The 25,663-nt window shown below is 38.6% G+C and overlaps 1 protein-coding gene across 1 annotated transcript; it reads right to left on the reverse strand.

The window, feature by feature from the left end:
- Window positions 1-1,550: 1,550 nt before the first annotated feature.
- aif1l (allograft inflammatory factor 1-like) lies at window positions 1,551-17,252 on the reverse strand. Its single transcript, XM_039780710.1, has 6 exons — window positions 17,117-17,252; window positions 16,877-16,938; window positions 14,398-14,464; window positions 9,132-9,173; window positions 8,041-8,203; window positions 1,551-3,810 (listed from the first exon to the last, which is right to left on the reverse strand). The coding sequence occupies exons 1-6, from the start codon at window positions 17,133-17,135 to the stop codon at window positions 3,723-3,725; spliced, it is 441 nt and encodes a 146-aa protein (XP_039636644.1). The 5' UTR covers window positions 17,136-17,252; the 3' UTR covers window positions 1,551-3,722.
- Between the last annotated feature and the right edge of the window lie 8,411 nt (window positions 17,253-25,663).

A 25,663-nucleotide genomic window follows, 5' to 3' on the forward strand; every position in this document is an offset into this window, starting at 1 on the left:
CCTTGTATATTTTATCTGGTGTTACAGTAGTCCCTCTCTGGTGGTTCAGTACATTAGCAGCTCAGTAATCAAGGCTTTAGTTTAATCAGTGGTGGAAGAAGTATTCAGATCCTTTACTTAAGTAAAAGTTCTAATACCACACTGTAAAAAAACTGTCATTTCACAAAAAGTGAAGTATATTATTTTAGCCAATATTGTGTATGTTTATCTGGGTTTGCCTTAATTATAGATGACATGTGCTACTGCTTGAGATTTTATATTATATAATTGTATTGTAGGGTGCCCGGATAGCTCAGTTGGTAGAGCGGGCGTCCATATATAGAGGTTTACTCCTCAACGCAGAAGGCCCGGATTTAACTCCTGCATGACATGCAGCCCTTTGCTGCATGTCATTCCCCCTCTCTCCCCTTTCATGTCTTCAGCTGTCCTGTCAAAAAAAATGCCTAAAAAATAACCTTTAAAAAAAAAAAAGAATATTGTATTGTAGTTGTCTGCTGAAAATCTTAATTCACCCCCACAGCTCAAGACAGATTCCTTTAGCACTACCAGTCTATTAAGGTTGTAATCTGTGTTATTAAATTTAGACTGTTTGTGTTACTTATGGAGATAATGTGGTTCCTCATTTTTCATGAATCCATTTAAGGTCATGCTTTACTTCCAGTTCTCTCACTTTCTTAATTCCAGTCATATATCTAACTTGTATCCTGACTTTGAGTGACCAGTAGATGGCAGTGTCTATGCAAGAGAAGAGAGCAGATATTGAGGCGGATGATGTCCTGTGCTAGGGTACACTGCAGTGTTGCATTCATTAGGCCTATTTCTATGTCAGCCATGGACCATTAATTACCATCCATACAGAATGATACACCTTTTGACAATTATCTTTTTTAAACCTTTGACATTTACTTGACTCAGCAATAAATCAAGATGAAAAACAAGCCAGTCAATGACTAGAACAAATTGGGTATACGCTAAATCTGCTGAGCACATAGCTGAAGCACACTGACTGAGGACATACAGAGAAATAAACACAGAGAAGCCTGGATGCGGCCGCACTACAGCAGAAAATGTAATGAGACATTCTTTTAACCAGCCTGACACACAATGCTTATGTTGTATATATGTATGCATGTGAGATCTAATAATTAGATGAAATACAACAAAAGGCACTAAATAAACTTGATGTTGATAACTTTAGAAAACACAGTAGATAAAGTTGGACCTAACATTGGCCCTGGGCTCAGTGTCATCATTAGCTGAATGTTTTAATTTTTCCTTACATGAGAATCCCAACCCTGTCCAACTCTTATTTCCTCCACTGTGCCTACATAAGCTCCTGGCAGTTTATCACATGCAACACTGATTATCATTTTAATTACAGAGGCGCTTATAATAATCCTACTGGATCTGCCCGTTAGAATGCTTATTGAAGTATTGCTTACACTAATCCCAACCCAAGCACCTGTTTTCCCAATGAAATGCAATGAACGACCTTTACAGTGCATAGAGAAAATAAAAATCAAACAACTGACTGTTTGCACAAGCAGCTATTGACTTTTTTTTTTATAAACCATTTTATTGCTCAGGAGTATGAATGCATACAGCTGCACCTGCACATATTAAGCAACATGACAAGTTAATGAGAAAAAAATATGGAATGAAAGCATTATTACAACACTCAACTTGTTTTCACAGCCGATTCACACACTGTTTGTCTCTCGCCTGTGAATAAAGTGGGAGATGATCATGATCATGAACTGTGATTGAGATTTTCTTAATTGCAAAATTGATAATTCATAGGTTTTACCTTTACATTTATCAGCACTGATAGCCAAACATGTGTTGCAATGGGATCTTTTACAACACATAAAACTCCCCCTAGCTTGATGGACAGCCAATCATTTTGACTGTGGAGTTGTTTGCAAGCCAAGGCCACTCAGCTGTCATATTAGGTGCTAGGACTAAATCTCCCTCTCAATGTAGCATGCCATCTCCTGCAATAAACCTAATAGTTTAAATTTGTTCTGAACACAACACTGGGGTTTACTAGTGAAATGAAAACATTACTCTTTGCCCATTAAACCTGTCATTTTACACCCAAATTCAAAATTGGTCGCACATTTTAAAAGAGATCTCTAATAGAGCAATAAACAATTCAAAACTTAACAGGCAAGTGTAACAATTATTTTAATTCCTTTGGTGTCTGCAAACAATGTGCATCTTAACAACATTAAACGATGTAATATAATTATCAGACTGAAAACAAAATAACACAATAGATAAAACGTGTTAAGTGGGTTAAAAATACAAGTACCAAATTCACAGTAAGTAGCGTGAGTTACAGGAACACTGAGGCACAAATAACAGAATTCACAGGACAATGAACACAGTTCAACAGAGAGGGAGATGGTTAGCTGATGTGAAACAATGTGAGGGAGAAAAATGAATCCAAGACAAACAGCAACTATTAACACATGTATGAAGTATATGGTAACCTAAACAGTCAAAACACCCAACAAACAAGTTAAAACGCTTGCTGTGACAAACAAATAATGGTAAGAAAAAAGGGAGAAAAAAAAACTACATTAAAAAACAAAACAAAAAAAAAACACCACCACCCATGAACAGCACTCACTCAGAATGTATTGGAAACGCCATATCAATATAATTCAACAAACTTCATCAAAACTAAAACAACAGAGAACATTATTTCACGGTTTTCTGTAATTAGTAAGCTAAGAGGACTGTGTGAACTGAACACTTCTGTGCACTTCCTTTTTTAATCTGTGTTTAGGCTCTACAGTATCTGCATGTTGAGGCACTTGGAAAGGATATGATTGTACTGTGTGTAGTATATTATGTACATTTGTTATGCTTGTGTGCCTGTAAATCACACTCCTTCCAAAATTAACATGTGCTTAACCTTACAGATCTAAAAATGGAGTGAGATTTGCTGTTCTTTAAGCCACATACTGAAACTGAAAGTCCCATGGTCAACATGATCTATTCTTCTCTCAACTAGTGAGTGAATGTTATAAACGCATAGCAAAGCAGTCATCTACAAAAAAAATAAAATTGTTTTTCAGAAAATGAGGCGGCCATGATAACCTAGTTACTGATTCCAGATCAGTATTCTGGCTCAAAGGGCTGATGACTTTGACCCAGAGGAAATAGGGTGGGCCTGTAATCTCTGGCACCTGATCTAAAGCAAGACGCTGACTAAGATAAGCCTGGCAGGAATCCATCCAAGACCACTGAGGACAGTGCAAAAATGTGTTGGAAAAAAATGCTTCTTTTCTCCTTGTGCTTCTCCAAAAGCGTTCTATCGCAATGTTAAAATTACCGCGTCCCAAAACTGAAACGAGGAAACAAGGAAGGAAAAACAACCTCTGGAGAATTTGGAGTCTTCCCTTAAAAATAGAGTAGATTAACCATGAAATGCTTACTACAAAATGTAATTTATCAAGCAGATTACAACTACCAATGCTACATTTCAATTAAAAAGGAAAAAAGATGAATAATAATATTCACAGTCAAACATCATTTAGTGAGTTGTGGGCTCAGTCTTCCAAATGACAAACACCTTGCACACACCGTATATTACAAAATAACATCCTCAATCACTGGTCCCACACGAATACAACACTCCACATGTTAAGAGAACGACTCAATTTCACGCAACCACCGACAGTCACTTGCAGTCCAGAGGCTGACATCTACAGTTAAGGCAGGCTAGCAATGTCACGCTTTGGAGGGGGTCCGTCTGGTTTGCAGGGAGTGCCGTTGGCTTTGTCCTCAAATACCAAGACTCTGTGGAGAGAGAGAGAGAGAGAGAGAGAGAGAGAGAGAGAGAGAGAGAGAGAGAGAGAGAGAGAGAGAGAGAGAGAAACAAAGCCAAATTCATTGTGCTTAATAATAAACAATACACTGGACTTTTGAGGCTAAAAATCAATATTTGCTCTCTGGTGGACAGTAATGGTGACTGTTTCTAAATGACCTCAAACCTATAGGTAGGCATTTCTATAATGAAATTTGCCATTACTTATAAACTAACATGAACTCAAATACTGATATATCTGCAATAACCTATTCCAATACAGTTCACAGCGAATACTAATGTTATTTGATTGTGATGAACATGAGCATGCATGAGCCCTTGTCTTGAAAACCTGGGCTTAATGATCTGTGACGGGGGTATTGATCTGTGTGATTGCACTCCAAAAGAAAAACTAAAACTAATAATTGCGCATGCTGCCTGAGTTAAAAAAAAAAAAAACAAACTTAGTTGGACCTGGATTTTGCTGGGGTGTTGCTAAATATTTGTGCAGCATTGCGAGGTGGTTACCAAGGTGTTGCTAGGTGGAAGCTGGGCTCTGCTAGGTAGCTTCTCTAGGGTGTAGAGTTCTGAGTGGTTGTCAGGAACAGTATAGGGTGTATAAGTTGCTTGTTATAGTGAGTCTGGTTGAATACTATAGGGCAACGTACGTCTGTAGTGTAACACAGGATCACATAACCAATTATATCACCCTCTGTGAGCAAGTTGCAGCAGTTAATAGGCATTGCATTTGCTGTTTTATGTGTGTTTGCATTTATATTTAGTGCTGCAACTAATTAGCCTGACGTGGTCATACTCAGATTCTAGTCAGAATATGAACTTCCCGACCTCGAATTTTGTGGGCGGGGCTAAGTTCGGCTGGCATCCAGGCTAGCAACTAATGTTTATTTAATTTATCAATTCATATACAGTTTTATTTTTAAATTACAATTAATAGACTAATCAATTGGTCTATAAAATGTCAGAAAAAATAAAAATAAAAATAGCAGTCACAATTTTCTAAAGCCCAAGTTGACGTCTTCAAAATGTCTTGTTTTTGTAAACCGTCCAAAACCCCTAACATATAAATTTAATATCACATGAGAGAAAGAAAAGCAGCAACTTTTCGCAGGTTGAGAAACTGGAACAATGTAATTTTTAGTATTTTTGCTTTAAAAAAAAAAAATTACATAGATTATCAAAATTGACTAATTGATTAAATTTAAAGGATTTAAAACAGACCAAGATAGAGACAGGGAGACTTTGTTGGATGGCTTCAGCATCATGAAGAGAGAAAGGAATAAAGAAAGTCAAATGAAAATAAGGAAGACAGAAAAAGATAAAAGAGGCTAAAAGAGGTGAACAAGAAAAGTATAAACAATTCAAGCAGGATGTCTAAGTGAGGAAGGGATAATCAGCTCCTAGGGGATACAGACAGCCACAATTACAGTCAGGTATGAGCTGGCTGAGCGGTAAGTGAAAGGAAAGGAATGAAGGGAAACCACAAAAGGGGAGTGAGGGGAATAGTGGTTTCGACTGTACACAGTAGAGTGAGCGATCTGACAGGAGCTATTTAGAGTGAATGCCTGTCTTTAATTTCCTTTTTTGGAAAACTCTGCAAAGCTCCACTAAGCTCATAAGGAGCAATGATCCCGCCGACGAAACCGGCACTCAGCAACTCAAACTCTGGCACATCTCTCTGGCAACCGCTCTCCCTCCCCAGTTTTCTTCACACTACGGATATCTGCCATCCAAAGCTGCATGAAGTCAGTCAGATCACCCCTGATTCAATGATGAATCCAATAACAAGTCAAATGTCCAAAATAAATAACTTGTTGAACATGTGAAAGTTTTGTGACTCTGTCTCCATTAAAATTGATGAGTATGTATAAGCATGTTTTTAGCATATTGCGATGTTAGGCTAATCTGCTCTAATGTAGACAGAAGAACTCAATGGATAAAAAGAGACCAGCTGACCTAATCTTGTTATTGTGTACATACCATAGATACCCATTACACACCAGATACCCGTTTCATCTGTACACAGACGGAAATATGCATATGCACTTACAGTGATATTAAGTCAGTAGGTAGGACCCCTGTCTTTATCTTCATTTCATGGAAAAAAAAAAGTGAAAATTATGTTTTGTGTAAATCCTAAATTTTTTTTTAGTCAAGATCCATCGCAGCTTACTTGTCTTAAATATAAAATCCGTAAGTCTCATCGGTCATTAAAAAATATTGGTCAAACAAACCAGCGACCAGTGACCGTGCATCCTTGTGCACTTGTGTATTGCACTGGTGACTTTATTCAAAAGAGCTTACACAAACTGTGCCCAATTGTGGAGCCTGACCTCAATCATTTTCCTCCGATTGTAACTACATCAATTGTTGTCGTGCCAAATGCTTTGAATAACACTATTCTAGACCTCATTGCACCCTCAACTTCTCCCTCCCTTCTCTGTCTGTAGAGACAAAAACAACAGCACACAAGAGAGGCGTTGTAGACCTTTGCAGTTATCAGAGTGGGCAGCAGTAGTAAGAAACAGCCAGATACTCTATATGTACGTACGTAGATAAACCTACACCCTGTGACCAATGTTTCCTGTCTCAATCAGAACAAGGAATGTGTATATGAATATCTCACACACACACACACACACACACACACACACACACACACACACACACACACACACACACACACACACACACACACACACACACACACACACACACACACACACACACACACACAATAGAAGCTCCACTTTCTTGTTCATATCGAAGTGTAAATTCTGCAACATTCTGCACAGTGATTTCACAAGACTGTTTAAACGCGACGATCTAAACAAAATGTGAACACGGACATAGCCATTCTGTGAAATTAATAACATAGGCTTAAGTTCTGGAATATGGAAACTATCTTACTAGAATGCTCCCAAGTGGACAAGTGAAGCCGGGAGGGAATGAGGGGGGTTATAAATAGCGGTTGGGGGATTATGGAATACACTTTCGAAAAATAGTTGACGGCAAAGGAGGAAAAGTTATGCATTTTCTCTGCTGGTGTTTTGGGGATTATGAGGATTTGTCTAACGGGTCCAGCCAGCTAAATCGAGCAGAGCTGACATGCAGCAGTCAATACAAGCTTTCTCCTGCAGTCTGACCCACTGCAAGGCTGCTTTAAAGGGCTTACACTGGCTACACTAACCCGTTTTAGAATAGCAGGAAGTTATGTCACCGGCTTATCCACCAGGGACTATTTTAAAAAAAATGCTGAAAGAAATAATTAATATTGTAAAAGCTGATTTTTGTTGACAGAGTCTGATGCGTTTGGGTGTTTTTGTCAGTCCTGCGTGACTGTCAGTGGTTAATCAGCCTATAATCAGTTACCTAAGCACATGATCCCAGCTAAGGATAAGGATGGGTTGACTATGGATAGGCAACATAGATGGGTTTTGTTGCCATGGAGATTAACGACTAATGCAGCATGTGGGTAGTGACATCATCGCGAGTCGTCCCAGAACCGCCTGCTGAAGGATGAAACAATTGGCTGACACAGCACACGATTCATGTCTTCCCTCTCAATCATGTGAACAGACAATAAACCAGCAGATGGTTTAAAGATAACTAACTCTGCATGTATGTAAAAACAGGTTTAAAAGGTCCCATGACATGGTGCTCTTTGGATGCTTTTATATAGACCTTAGTGGTCCCCTATTACTGTATCTGAAGTCTCTTTTTCGAAATCCAGCCTTGGTGCAGAATTACAGCCACTAGAGCCAGTCCCACAATGAGCTTTCCTTAGGATGTGCCATTTCTGTGTCTGTAGCTATTGAAGAGGAGAGAAGGGGGCAAGGTGGAGGGTGGGGGTGTGGACTTGACCAACTGCCACTTTGCTTGTTTGAAAGCCATGTCTCCTCTCGCTCTCTCATGGGTGGGCCAAATTCTCTGGGCGGGCAAAGCAGAGAAAGGGGAGGTAACCTTCCTCCTTATGACCTCATAAGGAGAAGATTCCAGATCGGCCCATCTGAGCTTTCATTTTCTCAAAAGGCAGAGCAGGATACCCAGGGCTCGGTTTATACCCATCGCCATTTCTAGCCACTGGGGGACCATAGGCAGGCTGGGGGAACGCATATTAATGTTAAAAAACCTCAAAGTGAAATTTTCAGGCCATGGGTCCTTTTAAAAATAATTTTTACACACATATGCAGAGGTTTACTTACAGTTTGAGCACAGCTGAACGCTTGCCCAGCATCATCTTGACAAAGTCCCTGTAGTTGATGGTGTTGCTGCTGCCGCCCGTCACCTCAACAATCATTTTTTTTAACTCCAAGTGGGTCTTGGGCACCCCCAGCTTCTCCATCATCCGCTTTAGACCCATGAGATCTAGAGAAGGTACAGTTGACAAAATCAGATTTGTGCTGAAGTGAGAGAAGATTTAAAATTTGTCCATGTATTTTAGTTTGTATTATTTAATGCAAGTTCACATTGTTAACAAAAATTAGATTGTCAGGAAACAAACACTGTCTGAATGAATTCCATGCGCCTGAAGCATGTTAAAGGTTCACTTCAACAATTCTACACATATTCAGTTTATCCATCACAAGGGCCACTACTTTTCTACTGTATAATGTCTTGTGTGGCTCTGGAGGGAGATTTCCAAAGTCTAAAACAATAACCCTGATGAGTCACGTCAGCTTGGGGCATACATTTCTTAACAGAAACAGAAACCCTGTATTACATACTGGAGGTGTGGGGTTTGAAAGATGGGAGCATTTCGTAGGAGAATAGTTTTAAAAGGTAAAGGTTTGGTTATTAAACCAAAAATGGGACAATTCAAATACTGATTAAAGAACTAGGTGAAAAGTTGAGGGATCCCCAAAGTCCTTCGAATTCATCCTCTGGACAGCTTTGATATCTGTACCAAACTGCAAGGCAATCAGACTGGACCATAGCAGTGGACAAAGTGTCTGACATTGCCACCGGTTTGTTTTTTAAGCCACTAATGTGGCTGAAATGACACAAGTTGACATAAAAGGACAATTAGCAGCTTCTTTCAGGACCTGCAGTCAGACATTTGCTGTCTGATTCAGACACTAAAGTTCACCTCACCTCACATCTGCTTACAGTATGGTCTCACTTTACGTACAGGACACAAACATGACACATGAGCCTGTTCAAGCCCTGTGCTCACACTGGTCAGACAATACACACACTCAGTATTAATTACTGCTCCCTCATGTCGACACTGCACACGGGTCAGCTGTTGTTATCCGGGGTGCAGCAGTGTTTTAGTGCTACTACTATTACTCACCAATTTCTCCTTGGTCATTCAGGTCAAACTCAGCATATTTATCTGCAAAACACACACACACACACACACACACACACACACACACACACACACACACACACACACACACACACACACACACACACACACACACACACACACACACACACACACACACACACACACACACACACACACACACACACACACACACACACACACACACACACACACACACACACACACACACACACACACACACACACACACACACACGATTATCACTAACAGCTCACACACACACCACATCCCCTACATCAACATTGTATCAAACTGTAAACAGGCACTCTGTCCATTGAGCTCACTGTCTTACACTCTGCTGACAAAAGGACAGGCATAAACAGCTGATAATGACAGGTGTGTTTTGAGTGTGAGTGTGTGTGTGTGTGTGTCTGTTTTGAATGTCTGTCAGTGTAAAGCAGGCTAAGGGCAGCTGAGTGGGGCATGCGAGACAGATTAAAGCGAGAGGGTCAGGAAGTTTAAAGAGAACTTAAAGTTCAAACACAGCAATCAGGAAGTAAAACAAAGACGCTTAGTCTGAAATTTGTTAAATCTGGTCCTTCTGGCCTGACAACATGCAGAAAAACCACTGGTGCTTGCCAAACAGATAACCCACTATCAACTTTATAGCTACTTAGTTTTTCAGCTGAAGAAAAAGCTGTATTTGGAGCTGTCGGCGCAGCTGCGCTAACACTCTCTGTCACTGCGTTTGTCCTCACTCCTGACAACTGTGCACTATAAACGCATAACGTTTGCGGTTTGGGTGGTTGAGTAACGCATCATTTTGTAGGTTGGGCGGTGCAGATTGACTCTCATAACAGGCCAAGTGGGTGCGACTGACACGCGAATGAGCACAGTCAGGAGGACTCACTGCAAAGCTGCATTCTATAATAACCTGTAGTCTGTAACTCCTCTAGCTGAAGGGTCTGTGCACAATGTCTGAAATAAGGTGGGGGTGAAAGTCAACTCTGGGGATTCTCGACTGATGATTTAAATCATCAATCTTTAGGCAGCCTTCGTAATCATTACCTACTTCATTCTCATTGACGTGTAAAAGCTCATTATTAACATGCTACTGAAAAACCAGAAGCAGACCTTTTCCAGCTTCTCCCCGAATCTCACCGTTCTTTGTTCAGAAGACCACTTTAGTCAGATTACACTTGCTATTTCGGTCCCACACTGGAAGCTCTGTCTGTATGTGTGTTGGGGGGGAGAGAGGACTGTGTTAACTGTGTGAACCCATGGGGAGTGGGACAGGACAATGCTACTCTGTTCGTAAACTCAGAGAAGGGGGCCTCCGCACATTCATGAACACACACACATGCACGCAAAGCAGTTCTTGAGAGGGCCACTTGTCGTAGAGCAGCCTGTTGATCATCTGCAGCCACAGAAAATTGCTCATCTGAACAAAACTCAAGTCTTTAGTGCATCCTCCTTCCTGACCTACATTCATTTATCAACGGATGTGACAAAATGACCGTGCCATAAACTTATAAGCCAGCCATTTTCTGTCATGATTTTTTGCTTCTCTTTGAGGTTCATAAAGAGGTCTTTGATTTAAGTTTGATTTGATCATTTGAGTTGTTTTATAGAGAGTTTGACTACCAACCACGTTGGCAGCTATCATGTGAAAATAACAACCTTGCGAATAAAATAGTTGAAATAGATGAGGACTTCCCCTGCCACTGCCAACAGATAAACAAAGATTTTTCCCACCCTTTTAAAATACACTGATCCTGCGGGCAGAGAATAGCTTCAGTGAAGGCATCTGTTTATTCTAATAACTTGATTTCCGTTTCCTAAACCAGTTTTACTGAAATGGTCCATGGCCTATACTGTGCCGTCAACACTGATTTGACACAGACACATAGAAATAAATATGCCACATGTAGGGGCTAACATGCTCTCTCACTCCAAGCATTTAACACATAAAAAAAACCCCATTAAAAACACACTTTTGTTTTTTAATAGGTTTTCAAGAACTGATGTCTTAAGGGTTACACCAAGGAAGTAGGGGTGGGAATCACCAGAGGCCCCACAATACGATATATATGAAGCTGCACTTTCAAATGGCTCTTTGTAGTTTTGCTTATTTAAAGGTAATGCACTTGCACTTACTACTTGTTGTCTGGAGTTTGCACCTTCAGGGTTGAAAGCACTTAATTGGAAGTCGCTTTGGATAAAAGCGTCAGCTAAATGAAATGTAATGTAATATTAACATATTGCAATATTCGGCAATATATTGCAATTTATTACCTTTTTTCCCAACTTCAAATTTTTCCCAATTTCAAATGATGTCCCCAAAAGAAAACTTTGTCAACATCTGTTTATCTAAAAAGATAAATTTCTCTGTTCATATCACTTCAATTGTATTGCTGCAAAATGGGATTGTCAAGCAGACATACTGACCAACACATATAGAATAATAGATAGATACAGTATTGCCACGGAAAATATCGCGTTACTATGCTCAACATTCCCTGACTTTGTGCTCTGATTAAATGCTGCAAAGTGAACATACGATGCGATCGCTGAGCTGAACTCAACTGCTGGTAACACGGCCATCGTCGCTGACAGTTAAATCTCAATAAAGTCTAATAATACTAACAGAAATTTAATTCAGTTTTTTTTAAAAGCGCTATGACATACTGTTTGTATCTTGTTGCACTTGTTAATAAACCACTACAAATATGTTACTCAAACACCAAAAACAAACTTAAAATACTTGGGGTATTTACCGAGTGTGATTACAAGGCCCTCTGTTCTGCCGATATTGCCTAAATGCAACTTTAATAAGCCTAATATTATATTTCATTAAAAAAAAAAAAAAAAAAAAAAACCTGTCTCTTCACTTCAGGTGAGATGGGGAAATTCCACTATAAAATGCTGCAGGAAACCCCATGGCTTACTAAATGATTGTAAACTATCACAGCTCTTATGGGGACAAAGTTCAATTAAATTACACTTTAAATTATATATTTTGGATGGTTGTTTTAATAGTGCTGGACCAATTATATTCTCCTTATATATGCTTCCTATAGGCAATATTATTAGGAAACACTCAATTAACTTTCACTGTTATGCGGATGATACCCAATTATACCCATCAATTAAGCCATACGAAACCAATCAGTTAACTAAACTTCAAGCGTGCATTAAAGATATAAAAATCATGGATGACCTACAATTTTCTGATGTTAAACTCAGACAAAACTGAAGTTATTGTGCTGGGCCCTAAACACCTCCAAACCTCATTATCCAAATATATAGTTACTCTGGATGGTATTGCCCTGGCCTCCAGCACTACTGTCAGAAATCTAGGAGTTATTTTTGATCAGGATATATCCTTCAATGCCCACTTAAAATAAACCTCAAAAACAGCCTTTTTTCCCCATCTCCGTAACATTGCCAAAATTAGGCACATCCTGTCTCAAAATGATGCTGAAAAACTAGTCTAATCATATTTCTCCTGTATTAGCTTCTCTACATTGACTTCGTGTAATATCCAGGATTGAATTGTGGCACCTAAATCATGGTTGCAGCTGTCCCGGTGGTCCGGCTCCGCGCCCTGCTATGCCCCGTTACACCATGCTACGCTCTGCAGTGCCCTGCTACATCCTGCTACGCCCTGCCGTGTTCTGCTGTGCCTTGCTACATCCTGTAACACCCTGCAGTGCCCTGCTACGGCATGAACTACTACAACTACCATTTCTGATCATTGTTCCATTATCTTTATTGTGACTATTATTGCCACTGTTCATCACACCCCCAACTGGCACCATCAGACACCGCCTACCAAGAGCCTGGGTCTGTCCGAGTTTCTTCCTAAAAAGAGTTTATCCTCGCCACTGTCGCACTAGATGCTTGCTCTTGGGGGAATTACTGAAATTAATGGGTCTTTGTAAATTATAGCGTGTGGTCTAGACCAACTCTATCTGTAAAGTGTCCTGGGATTACTCGTTATGATTTGATACTATAAATAAAATTGAATTGTTTTGGTGACAAACATGGTGAAAAGCATCGGTCATATAACAACTAATTAGGGCTGGGCAATATATCGAGATTGTGATACGAGACTGGATATCGTCATAGATTTTGAATATCGTGATATGACACAAGTGTTATCTGTCGCTGGTTTTAATGGCTGGATTACAGTAAAGTGATGTCATTTTTTGAACTTACCAGACTGTTCTAACTTTTCTATTATTTGCCTTTACCCACTTAGTTATTATATACACATTGATGACGATTATTTATCAAAAATCTCATTGTGTAAATATTTTTTTGTAAGCACCAATTGTCAACCCTACAATATCGCCACAATATAGATATTGAGGTATTTTGTCAACAATATCGTGATATTAGATTTTTTTTTTCCACATCGGCCAGCTCTACAACTAATAAAGATATTACAGAAGACATAATTAGATTAATTAAATTATCCGAAAAATTAATAATTCAAGAAAGTCATGTAAAACATTCAAGTAGGGCATGTTTAAGATTTGTTTTGTTAGTGAGTAGCACAGATGTGATTTGGTTGGTTGTTTAAAGCACTGCATTTAGATACTGACCTCTGGGTTAGTGGGACAGTATGGAAACAGAAGGGAAAGATAGGAAGAAAAAACAGCAATCCTCTCAGGACCTGGGTGTCGCGTGTTTATATATTACTGCTCCATATCCTCCAGCAGGCATAGATTCTAAGTAGGACACTGGCGCATGTTTCTCATTTCAAGACATACAACATATCTATTCAAATAAAACTGTCTTGTGTTATTCTGTCTGGAAAATTGTAGATGAAAAACTCACTTTGTCAGAAAAAACTAAATACTCTACATGCACCCAGTGCATACATGGGTGATATTTTGTTCCCGTAATTAGCTCCTACTAGCAGTGATTATTATTTATTTTTTTCCCCTCTCTTTCTCCCAGGAGCTATAAGCCCAGCAAAGTTCTGAAGATTGTAACAACAGGCAGAGGAACGCCCCAGCACATTCCTCCAAGGCCACCGAGGACTTGGCCTTGCAAACATCTCACAAATCTCAGTCTGTCTTTCCCACAGAGAAAAACAAAACGCTGAAGACTCATGTCTGTGTGCAGACTGCCAACAAACAAACAAATACTGAGGCTAAGACAAAAGCAAAAAAAAAAAAAAAAAAAAACACCCTCACAAAGACGATCACATACATGCAGATATTGAAACTACTCCGGGAGGACTGGATTTTCTTACTTTTGAGACCTTCCAGTTTTTCAGCCAGGTCCTCTTCATCCCTGTATTTCTGGTCTTCCAGGTATTCCTGCGAAAGAGGAAAAGGGGTGAATAAACTGAAGATGACCAGAAACACAAGCTTGACTGAAACGGATACCTCTTAAAAATCAGTTTTGAGCCCGTTTTGAAACTTTCCTGACAAAGTTCCAGCTGTGTTACAAACAGGGCTGGGTATCGTTCAAATAATGTTTCAATACCGGTATCGATACCAGTACCATGACTTCTATCCGAAATGATACTTATTTCGATGCCAATTTTATAAAACAAAAATATATTACAACATGATGACACAAATCTTTTCATTTATTTTTCAGCTCCTACTACTAGCCTACGTGTGTGCGCAACAGAGTTTTTCCTGCCTGCCTCTACGACGTGTAAAGTTAGACAGCCAATCAATTCAGTCGGTGGCTATAAAGTATTGAATTTGGTACCCAGCCCTAGTTACACAATACACAATCAAGGAGGAAGGAAACCCACGCACAAATTAGAGCATTAAGTTCATTAATCTGATTGTGTTCTGTCAAATGTGTCAAAAACTTCCAACTTGAGAATTACTCACAATCTTAAGATGTTCGTCCCCCTGCACGGTCATTACTTATCACTGTGTTCATTAAGTGGGACACCTCACAAGGGTGTTAAGGAAAGAGCCTGAAGGGAGCTATTCTAATGAAATTATAATGACGCAATCTGCCATGTGGGAGTCAGCTTCCATCTACATGGAAAGGAAGGAGAGAGGGAGAGAGAGAGATCTCTGCATTGACCTGTCTATGTGTCTGACAAGCTTGTAATTAAGGGTGAAGAGGATAAACACCACAACTGGATGTTTATCAGGCCTGACTCAGCCGCGCTGAATCACTGCACACACACACACACACACACACACACACACACACACACACACACACACACACACACACACACACACACACACACACACACACACACACACACACACACACACACACACACACACACACACACACACACACACACACACACACACACACGTCCTCTTACGGTCACAGTATATCTTTCAAGTATGTGAGTATATTTGAACAAGTGCAGCGCCAGTATTACCTCGATAAAGAATGCGTTACAATAGAGAGGTCATTTACAGAGTTTATCGTATCTCCTCTAGCTGAAGGTTCAGATTTTGTAAGTATTTAGGGCGGCAACTGACGAGTTTATTCATTAAATTATCAGCAAACTGTTTTGCTTAATTGTTTGGTCAATACAATAACATGTCATGTCATCATAATTACTCATAGGCCAAGCTGACATCTTAAAATTACTTGTTTTGCCTGATCAACAGTCCACAATCCCAAGATATTATGGTTAATAAAATAAAGAAAATATATATATTTTTAAATGTAACATTCACATCAGAGATAATGGAATCAGTGAATTTGAGAAAAGTTTCCTTTAAAAGAAATTGCTGATTAATTGTCCATCAGTGACTAATCGGTTATTTTTTAGATGAGATTCTCATACATGAGTAGCCACCCTATTTACACAACAGTGTCAGGATTCAAATTTTCAAAGTCACTATAATGTAATGGATGTCAGTGTATATAAACCTAAAGTTTAATCACAGTACACATATTTTTTAGACCTAGCCGCTTAAAAAATAAGGGGTAATTTCTCTAATGAACAAATGAGGGATATCAAAACTACATAAATCTCTATGAAGGAACCATAGACTGTGTGTGATGTGATGTGATGGAGAGATGGAGGAGGGAGAGAGAGAGAGAGAGAGATAGATAGATAGATAGATAGATAGATAGATAGATAGATAAAAATATAAATAAACAAACAAACAAACAATGAATGTTTGCAAATGGACAGTAATGTGACAGGCGCTCCCGGCTGTCCTCTTCCCGCGACCTGGTTTTCATGCGAGAGCCGATGACAGCCAAAGTAAAGGAGGGAAACAGAGATTACACAGACATCTAGTTAATCTGTGGGAACTACTACAGAGTTATCAGACGAAGCGAGGCCTGGTGTGAGACAAAAGACAAAGAGCTCATTCAGACACTTGTTTCCCGTCCAAACACCAGGCAGATGAGCCACAAAACACGCTTCAAATGGGTTTCACCTGGGACCAACAGCTCAATATGATCGGGTCAGAATGGAAACACTGTGTGTGACAGCATGCGGCCATTCAACAAGTGCCCCGGGATTGCAGGGGGTAATCAATAAAATGCATCAACAGCATCGCTATGGACAAGTCAAGTCCAATGCGTGTGGCGTTTAAAGGATTCATTCTTCCACAGCAGCATTGAGACAGTTACATCTAACTGCCTTGAATCATCAATGTGGCCGCACGTTCAGAAACAAGGCCAATGCCAAGTCAAGTGTATGCGTGCTCATTAAATTCAAATTCTCCTGAGGTGCCGTTAGACACGCTGATGGCAAATGAAAAAAGAACATGCGTAGGTACCTTGTTTATTTCTTCCAATTTTGACCTTTGCTGCTCCTTTAACAGTCCAAATGTTTTTCCTCCTGCAAAAAGAAAATCATGTTATTTTAATAGCAAGCTCGTTAACACCATCATAGGTTTAGCTTGGACGGTAGCCGGCGGGGTCGGCCTGCTGATGCTCTATTGTAAAGACTCAAAGCTAACATAAGCAGATGCCAGAGAAAATAGAAGAAAGCAGTCCGATTTCGTATTTTGTATTACCTTGTACATTTGAAGGCATCCCGGAATTGATCTGTAGCGTATAAATCCAGAAAATTACAAATATCCGAGCCAGAAGACTACCACGACTGTCCGCCGGGGCGATACTTCTATTCTCCGTTAGAGATTGGGCTCAGTGTTGGCCACTAAATACCGGTATCAAGACGGACGCATTTAGAGAAAGGACATCCGGTCAATCTTTTCAAAATAAACGATTGACCCCCTTTACACAAATCAAAATCAGCTTTGTTGAAAGCTTCTTTTTTATTCTGGTCTCATACGGTGGAACAGTCTGTATGAATTTGACACAAATAGGGCTGCAACTAGGATAACAATAATTTAAAAAAGTATTTCTGAATTAATTAATTAGCCCTTTATAGTTTTCCAGAGCCCATGCAAGGTGAGGTCTTAATAGCTTTTTTTTTGCCCGACCAACAGTCCCAAACACACGAAGATTAATAGATATTTGTTTTGTGGTGTAGTTTACTATGATGTAGCCTAGTATTGGTTTTAAGTTTGTATTGTTCAATTTTATGTCCCATGTTCTATGTCTGTCTTTTAATATCTTGGTTATTAGAACAGATATACATACATGTTTGAAATAAGTGCTATCACTTTAACATGTCCCTTGGATTGGTGTGTTTTGTAAATCCATAAATAAATCAAATCACATCAAATACAAAAATTGGATTAAACTAATATTTTAGTCTCAAGAGTGGAATCCACAATCCACATCTCAGGGAAATGTGGATTGTTTTGTTGATGCCACTTCCTATTGAATATCCTGATGTGAGGCAAACATACCACATATTGTTTTTTTATTTTTTATTCCTGAATTATTCTGTGTTCTCCACATGGTATTGCAATGTTTTTGAGCACCACAGTACCAGAAATATCTATTATACTATTTATTTTTCAGGAAGACTGTTGCTGCTATTTTAGCCAGGGCTCCCTTGGATTTTCCAGGGCTCCCTTGGATTTTGTTGTGCCAATGGGATTTACCTGGTTAAATAAAGGTGTATTAAAAAATACACATTGGAGAACTAGGCTACAGTGTACATAAACAATGCAATTCATTTGTGATTTTCTAACGGTAAAACATAATGCTTTTATTGTGAAAGCTGAAACATCTAAATTCCGGTATCATCGATACACCGTCCTCATCAGCGAATGATGCTCCTGAGTAATCTGGGATTTACTCACGCTCACCACCGTGTGGCGGATGCGGAAACTGCACATAATGAGGATGTGATTAAGACAACACAAGCCTTTAATATAAAGAAATGACACCCAAATATTATTTAACATCCAGCTTCAGTTGTAAAATTAGTCTTGTAATACTTTTAATATGCTTCCATCATGATTTAGCAGTTAAACATTGTGTCCCACAATACAATTTAAACCTTATTTATCCGAGCAAAAATAAAATGCAACACACGATCATGACAAAAAATAATGAAGAGTCATTATTTAGTTTTTTTCACTGTAATGTTAAAAAATGAAGTGACATTTTGTGTTTTCATTAAGGCTTTAGTTCATTCTAACTGTAAAGAAAAACAATAAATTGGTCATATTTTACAGTAAATGTATCATATGTCCTACTTATCTCCCATCATTTGTATTTTTAATATGTTATTACATGACAATGATAAGGTGATATAATATGAATGAATGAATACATGTCAATAAAATACGTTGTGAAAATATAATCATGTTGTGTTGGCATCATTTAGGGGTATTATGTCACCCCCTTGTGGTCATTTATTATTGAAGCCTCTATTTTTGTTGCATGCAGAAAAGGGCAATGATGCAGTTCTCTCTTTGGGGACATTTGGGTAAATACTGCAGAGCTCCAATCTGGGTTGTGACACACATTATAAAAGATAATTATAAATGTTTATTGGTTTTTATATTTTTTTTGCATGGTTGATCTAACACGCTGTTTACAATAGGCTAGCTTTAGAAGTCAGGCACAATGTTTTACATATTTGTTTAAGTTTGTTGTTTCTATAGTTGCTATTCATACATTTTTGGATACTCCCAGAGAAGCAGTTTTGTTTATTGAGCCACTGGTACATATACTAATGTATTGCATTATGTAGGCATTTGTAAAAAAAAAAAAAAAAAAAAAACATTGAAATGTGTTAATGTGGACATTTTCCACACTGGGTTATTATGTTTCATTTTGTTTAAATAGCATAATTCAATGTAAACCTACTGTAGCCTCAGGTCTTTATTGGAGTATGACTGATGATGATACTGGAGCACTGGAAAAGCACAGAACATGAATCAATGCACTATGGTTAAATTAATGTCGAGTGAATTCCTAGATTTGCATTTTTTAATAACAGACCTGCATACAGTATAGTCTACTGTGTTAGCAGTTGTATGAAGTACTTTTTTTTTTTTATAATAGGAACAATTTGCTCGTTCAAAAAGCAAAAAGTATGTGTAAATGCAAAGTACCTTACAGTGAATACATACAATATGTAATATGTTCACAAGATGGAGGGTAATCAGTGTAAACACTAAAAGTAAACACACAAAACAAAACATAATTACAGCAGAAAAAGACACAAGAAGACGCTTTATCCGTAATAACACATCATATATTATCATGAGATGCTGCATGTCTGTCCAAATGTAACATTTCACTTTTCTCAGTGCCGTTGAGCAACTACTGCACACTTGATGGGTCTGATAGGAGCCCTATTTTTAGGTTTATTGGATCTTTTTCCTAATGGGACTTCTTTGGTGGTGTCATGTTCATTAATTGTTTAATAATGCAGACATTGTGAAAGCCTTTTAGAGTGTAACTGTGGGCTATTCTGTATTAGCTCTTTTCAGATAAGCTTGACTAATTCACAGTTTCAGGGCCTACATGTCATCTTTAAGGGGAAACATTAGGAATTGGCACAGTCTCACCTGATTCATTATATGCCAGTGATTTGCACGTGATAATTTAGGAGTAACATTAGAATATATATTAGAATATATATATATATATATATATATATATATATATATATATATTTATATCCAGCTTCAAACCAAGAGAAAATGGTTTTCTATAAATGGTTTTGCTTCTGTGAATACTCACACAAAATAATAGGATAGCTGAGGGCAAGGCCTTTTTCAGAAATCAGCACATTTCTGAACTTGTAACTTCAGAAATACGACTATGCCGAAAATAAACAGACCTGGCTTTAGACAAAATATTGTACAATCAGAAGTCATGTCTGAATTTAGTTATGAAGACGTTTTTATTCACATGCTACATTATACTCTCTGTCAGAAATCAGCCACAGAGTTGTAGCTCTTGTCACTGTAGCTGCACAACAAAACACATAATTTACATAAACGACAACATGTGTTTTGAGTGTTTTATGGGAGAATACATGAAAGACGGTTTGTTCAGTTCACCACAGTGCATTTGGTTTTATTATAGGAGACATTACACTCACCACTCTGATTTAAATGAAAAGGTCTACTGGTCTTCCTTTAACAGCTAAAGAGATTAGACTGCATCATATTAAATCTATAAGACTCAGCTACAGAAGCTATCTACTGTTGATTTTTTGACATTCATTAATTCAGTGTTAGATCGTAGGGCTGCTGGCTTTAAATAAATCATGACCTTGGCAAGACCTCAGTCTGGTACCAAATTCAACCGGCTGCAAAACACTTTCAAATGATAATATGTTGCCCTCCCAGTGATTTTCAAGCTATCTCATATTTTTGTTGACATTCAGAAATAGGTGGCATACACACGTTTTCTCCTTGAATGTTTTGTATATTGCTGACAGTTTGACTCATTCTACTTTTTCTTTATTATTTTTCATTGTTTTCTCCACTGAAAAAGGTGATTGATCTAAATAAGACTCAATCTGCCCCAAAGTTCAATATGAGATTGTACTGGTAAATCTCAAATTAAGGCAGTTTGAGATTTAATAGTACAATTTTTGAAAAGTTGACCAGTTAAACCTCAATGTTATTTTCTTCCAATTTCATTCCAATCAGGTTTGGAGTAGTGAGTTCCCACTGGAAAAGCTATTAAATAAAATCAAACCATACGTGTGATGACTAAAGAAGTTAGATTTTTAAGTGTGCTGTTGGACATGTAGCTTACATTTGCAAATTACCTTTAAAAACTAAATAGTCCAGCTGTTTTAGAGAATTATCAGCCTTTTTTTTGGAAATTAAACTGTATATTTGTGACCACATTTTAAAGATTTACATCTTCAGCTGGAACAAATGTGTTTAGGATTTGTGAGTGCCACAGACAAAGTCGGAAATGAATTACAGAGAGGTGGGCTATACTTTATGGCTGTTTTGGGTCTTTGGTCAATTTTGGACTTAAAACTTTTGCCTGCCACAGTTCACAGTGCGAGAGAGAAGTTCCACAACTGGTTAGTTTCACATGCTCCTTGTTGTTCTTTGAAAGTCCCCTGAGATCCCCAGGTCAACAATGAACATCTGGTGGGTCACAGTGTTAACAGAAGGTAAGGGCTATGGAGATATGGCTGCAGCTGTGTGAAGGGACAGCAGAGGCTGGTGCAAGAGCCTGTTTTGAAAACAGACTGATTGGGATCGACAAGCATTTGTGTGTGAGGAGGTGGAACATTCTTGTCTGCAGTTTGATGCCAAACAGGACTATCAGACGTAAGCATCTGACAGAGGGGGGGAAGGAAGGGAGTGCAGGCTGCAAAGATGCCAGTAGAAATGAGTTTGTAGGCACCTGTACAGAAGGAGATATTAATTCAGATTCACTGGACGAAAAAGGAGGTCGTGATTGAATTAGGTCAAGGGTTAAAAGGGTAATTGCATCCTTGGAGGGTGTCAAACGCGGGAGACGCAGTCCTCAGCGAACAGGGAACAGGGAGCTGAGGTCAGAAAAGGTTTCGTCAGAATCTAGAAAGTGAGAGGGAGGAGAAAATGAGAAGTGAATGGAAGGTGAGGGCAGTACAGTATGCGTTTCACTGAATTATGATGAGGTGAGAGAAGAGCAGGGTGGGGGATGAGGACAGGACAGCACAGCATGTAGCCACTGGAAGACCAAGACAAGTTGGCCAAGTGAAAATAAAACAAGGCAACAAGACAATTTAGATAAGATGATGGTCTGAATTTAACAACAGAACCTAACTGTGAATTTGTTGCTAATTCTTGGCAATTCTACCATAATCACTCAACAGCAGATAACCAAAATAGCCCTCTCCAACCAAGTCTATCACAACACACGGGTAGATGGAAACAATTTGAAACAAGGCTGATGTTTCTTCTGTGTGTTTTCTTTGGTAAAAAAATTGAGGGTCAAACACACCACATGAGGGCAGCATTGAATCACAATGCTGTTGCCTCTCTGAGAGAGATGGAGAGATAGGGAGATAGAGAGATAGAGAGATAGATAGAGAGAGAGATAAAGAGATAGATAGATAGATAGATATATAGATAGATAGATAGATAGATAGATAGATAGATAGATAAGCTTTTCATTGTCATTCAACCGTACACACAGAGTACACATATGAACAAAATTTCGTTCCAGCCATGCCATGTTTATACTGAATGCAGTACATCATTTCAAAAGTTTAAAAAATGATAAAACATGGTAAAGAATCCCAACAACAAAAAGTCAGTAAAATATAAATCATGATTACGCCGAAGAACACAGACCACGGAAAAGGGAAAACATAATTGATAATGACATAAAAATAATCATCCAAACTTAATAAGGCATAGGTATACATGCTGAAGGCCACAGAGGTAAACATTCAGATACAAGTCAGTGATATTAGCATTACAAAGCTACAGTTCATTTATATTAAGGAGTAAAAAGGCCAACTAATGTTGCAATAGTCAGCTACTAGTCTCTTCAGCATATATACTTGATAGATTAAGAGACTTAGCTCACTAAGTTTCCTGCTGAGCTGTGGCGCTTACAAAGATGAATCTTAGAAAATACAGCTAAATTCTCGCCTAGATCACATCTAAAAATCCATATCGTCTATCATAATATGAATAGATTGAACAGAGTAGAACAAACTTTCAGATGTTACTCTTCCTCCACTGAACCTGTGTATTTAAAAGATTAGTTTAAACTTCACTTCAAGGGCCTCTATGATAATGTCGGCCTATTTAGGTTTCACATCTCAACTGTTAAAGCATTTAAAGTGTTGAAGTAAGATGTGGTGGAATTATATTTATAAGTACTTCTTCCTTATAAATATCTTTTGATCTTAAGGCATGGCTGTCAAATTGAAAAGCTGACTGGTCTAATTACTCTACAGATGTAAGGTAAATACCAAACAGATAATCAGGCTAATTTTCTTGTTAATAACCAAATGTTACGTCATTGAGAATTATCTTCATCATTTTCATTATGTCGCAAGTCACTATCAGTAAACAATGCAGGAAATTAACAAATAGACCTCGCTGTTTAATTAGATGACAATTAACTTCCAAACAATGACTGATGCACTGCCTTAAAGTGATTATTAGTGGTACCAGTATTCATTAACTTTATCTTTGATTGGATTATGTAATCATCTAAATTATGTTTATTATTATTAAACTGAGCCGGCAAATGTGCCATCACATTTTTCGGCTATGGCAATATCAGTCTGTTGGCTGGCTGGTTAATCGTGCCCAGGCAATATATTCTTATGACTTTTCCACTCGCACCACCATGAGGTTGACATTTGAGGTTTTGCGTGAAATGTTTTGACAACAATCAAATAGCTTGCCATGAAATTTGGTCGAGACCCCTCAAGATTAATCATTGGTGGTCCCTTCATTTTTACATCCTGTGCTATCATCAGGTCAAAATTTCATTTCATCCAATACTTGAGTTTATGACCAAATGGAAAACTGGCATTACAATCAGCCTCACTGAGCCACTATGTTTTGCTGTTGACTGATCTAACTTGTTAATTCTAATCCAATCAATCAATCCATTCATCCACCCATTTTCTTACTGCTTGTCCAGGTAAAAGCGACAATGGGAACAGCAGAGCAGCCCTGAAACCCCATTATGTCAGCTACTAAATAATAATTGTTTTTTGTGGTTCACATCGACATGATTTATTATGTTTACATCTCTGTCTCAGAGAGCAAATTTTTCTGCCTCTTTGACAGGATTTCCCATATGCGACGTGTCTTTGTGGGCGTTCTAAACACATGGTTACGATGGAAACGCAACAAAATATTTGATAAATACAGGGCAATTGTTACCTTATCAGATTACACTCACACACACATTTATGAACATATTGATAAATGAGGACCATTTGTGAAGAAGGTGCAGCTGGACCCTGAGGTCCTCTGGTATGACTGAAACCTTCATCCCATCAAGCAGAGTAAAATCAGCCACCCTCAGAATTTTATTTTATCTGTTTGGTGTGCAATCGGTTGGTTACTTCCCAAAGCGTGTGATGTATCAGATTAAAGATTGACCTGTAAATTGAGAGTTTACTTTGTGCCCCAGCTCCATGTGGGTACATCCACACTCCCATACAAAGTCTGCATTAGTGCAGCTGATGTCCTTCACTGAGGTCACTCTTCTTACCATTCCTTGTGAATAAACCACCTTTTTGTTCAGTCGCTTCTTGAATTGCAACCTTATCATGGTGGAGCAGCTGTGTGTGCCTCAGTGACCCTGGGAGGGAGCAATGTTTTCAGGAACATGAGCTCCTGTTAAGGACACCTGAGGCAAAGTGGTATCAGATGAGGAGTCTGTGAAGACAATTGTGCCCAGAATAAACACACCAGGGCTAGGGACAGAGGCTAGGGACCCCTGTAGTTGGACAGGACAGGCTTAATCTGCACCATTGTAGACAATGTGACGATGATCACCTCAATAGTGAGTCATGCTCCGTAAGTAAAGTAAAGTATTTGTAAAATTTTTGACCTTCATTATACACTATTTGCCAATGTTACCATTGCAATGCACCATCCAGGAGTGGGCTGGCATTTTCTACATCAGTACAAGAGCCAAGTTGACCTTGTGCTTGTATGAATTTATTCAACAATTCTCTTGAAAAGTACAGCATTTGAAATCACACTATACAATGGCTGTCCAATGCATTCAAAACAGAAAAAAAAGTAAATGATGGCAGCAAAACCCTTATGCTTGTTTTTATTGCAGTTCTTGTAAAAGATTGTCATGGTACCGAGATCAACAAGCATAGTCAAGCAAGGAAAAGACAAAATAGGAGCTCCAGCTGCCATCACTGTTGCTTTCCCTGTCTGAATATCTATTTATTCTTAGTGGACATATTTGGTTTCAAATATCTAAATAACCAATCAGAAAACAATCAACGTTCCCATAAAAGACGAAACGTTAATCCTGAATTTTTCCTTGAAAGGCCTGACACACAATAGACCTAGATTGAGACAGGGCTCTCAAACATCTGCTACCCTTTCACTGTCCTCAAGGTAAACTTCGTCCAGCAGTGTCTTTCAACAGTTCCAGAGCAGCAATTTTCCAATTATAGCTTAGCCGTAACTAGGCACGGCCGGCTTAGTCATGCTTTGGATTTCTCCACATGTGGA

Source organism: Perca fluviatilis, chromosome 17, assembly GCF_010015445.1.
Source record: "Perca fluviatilis chromosome 17, GENO_Pfluv_1.0, whole genome shotgun sequence".
Lineage (NCBI taxonomy): Eukaryota > Metazoa > Chordata > Actinopteri > Perciformes > Percidae > Perca > Perca fluviatilis.

Bases quoted from the DNA above. Each gene is read 5' to 3' on its own strand.
- aif1l (XM_039780710.1), bottom strand. The intron at 14,465-16,876 runs GTACCTACGCAT...CCTCTTTCGCAG, and splicing joins AATTGGAAGAAATAAACAAG to GAATACCTGGAAGACCAGAA. The intron at 9,174-14,397 runs GTAAGAAAATCC...TGTGTTTTGCAG, and splicing joins AAAACTGGAAGGTCTCAAAA to ATAAATATGCTGAGTTTGAC.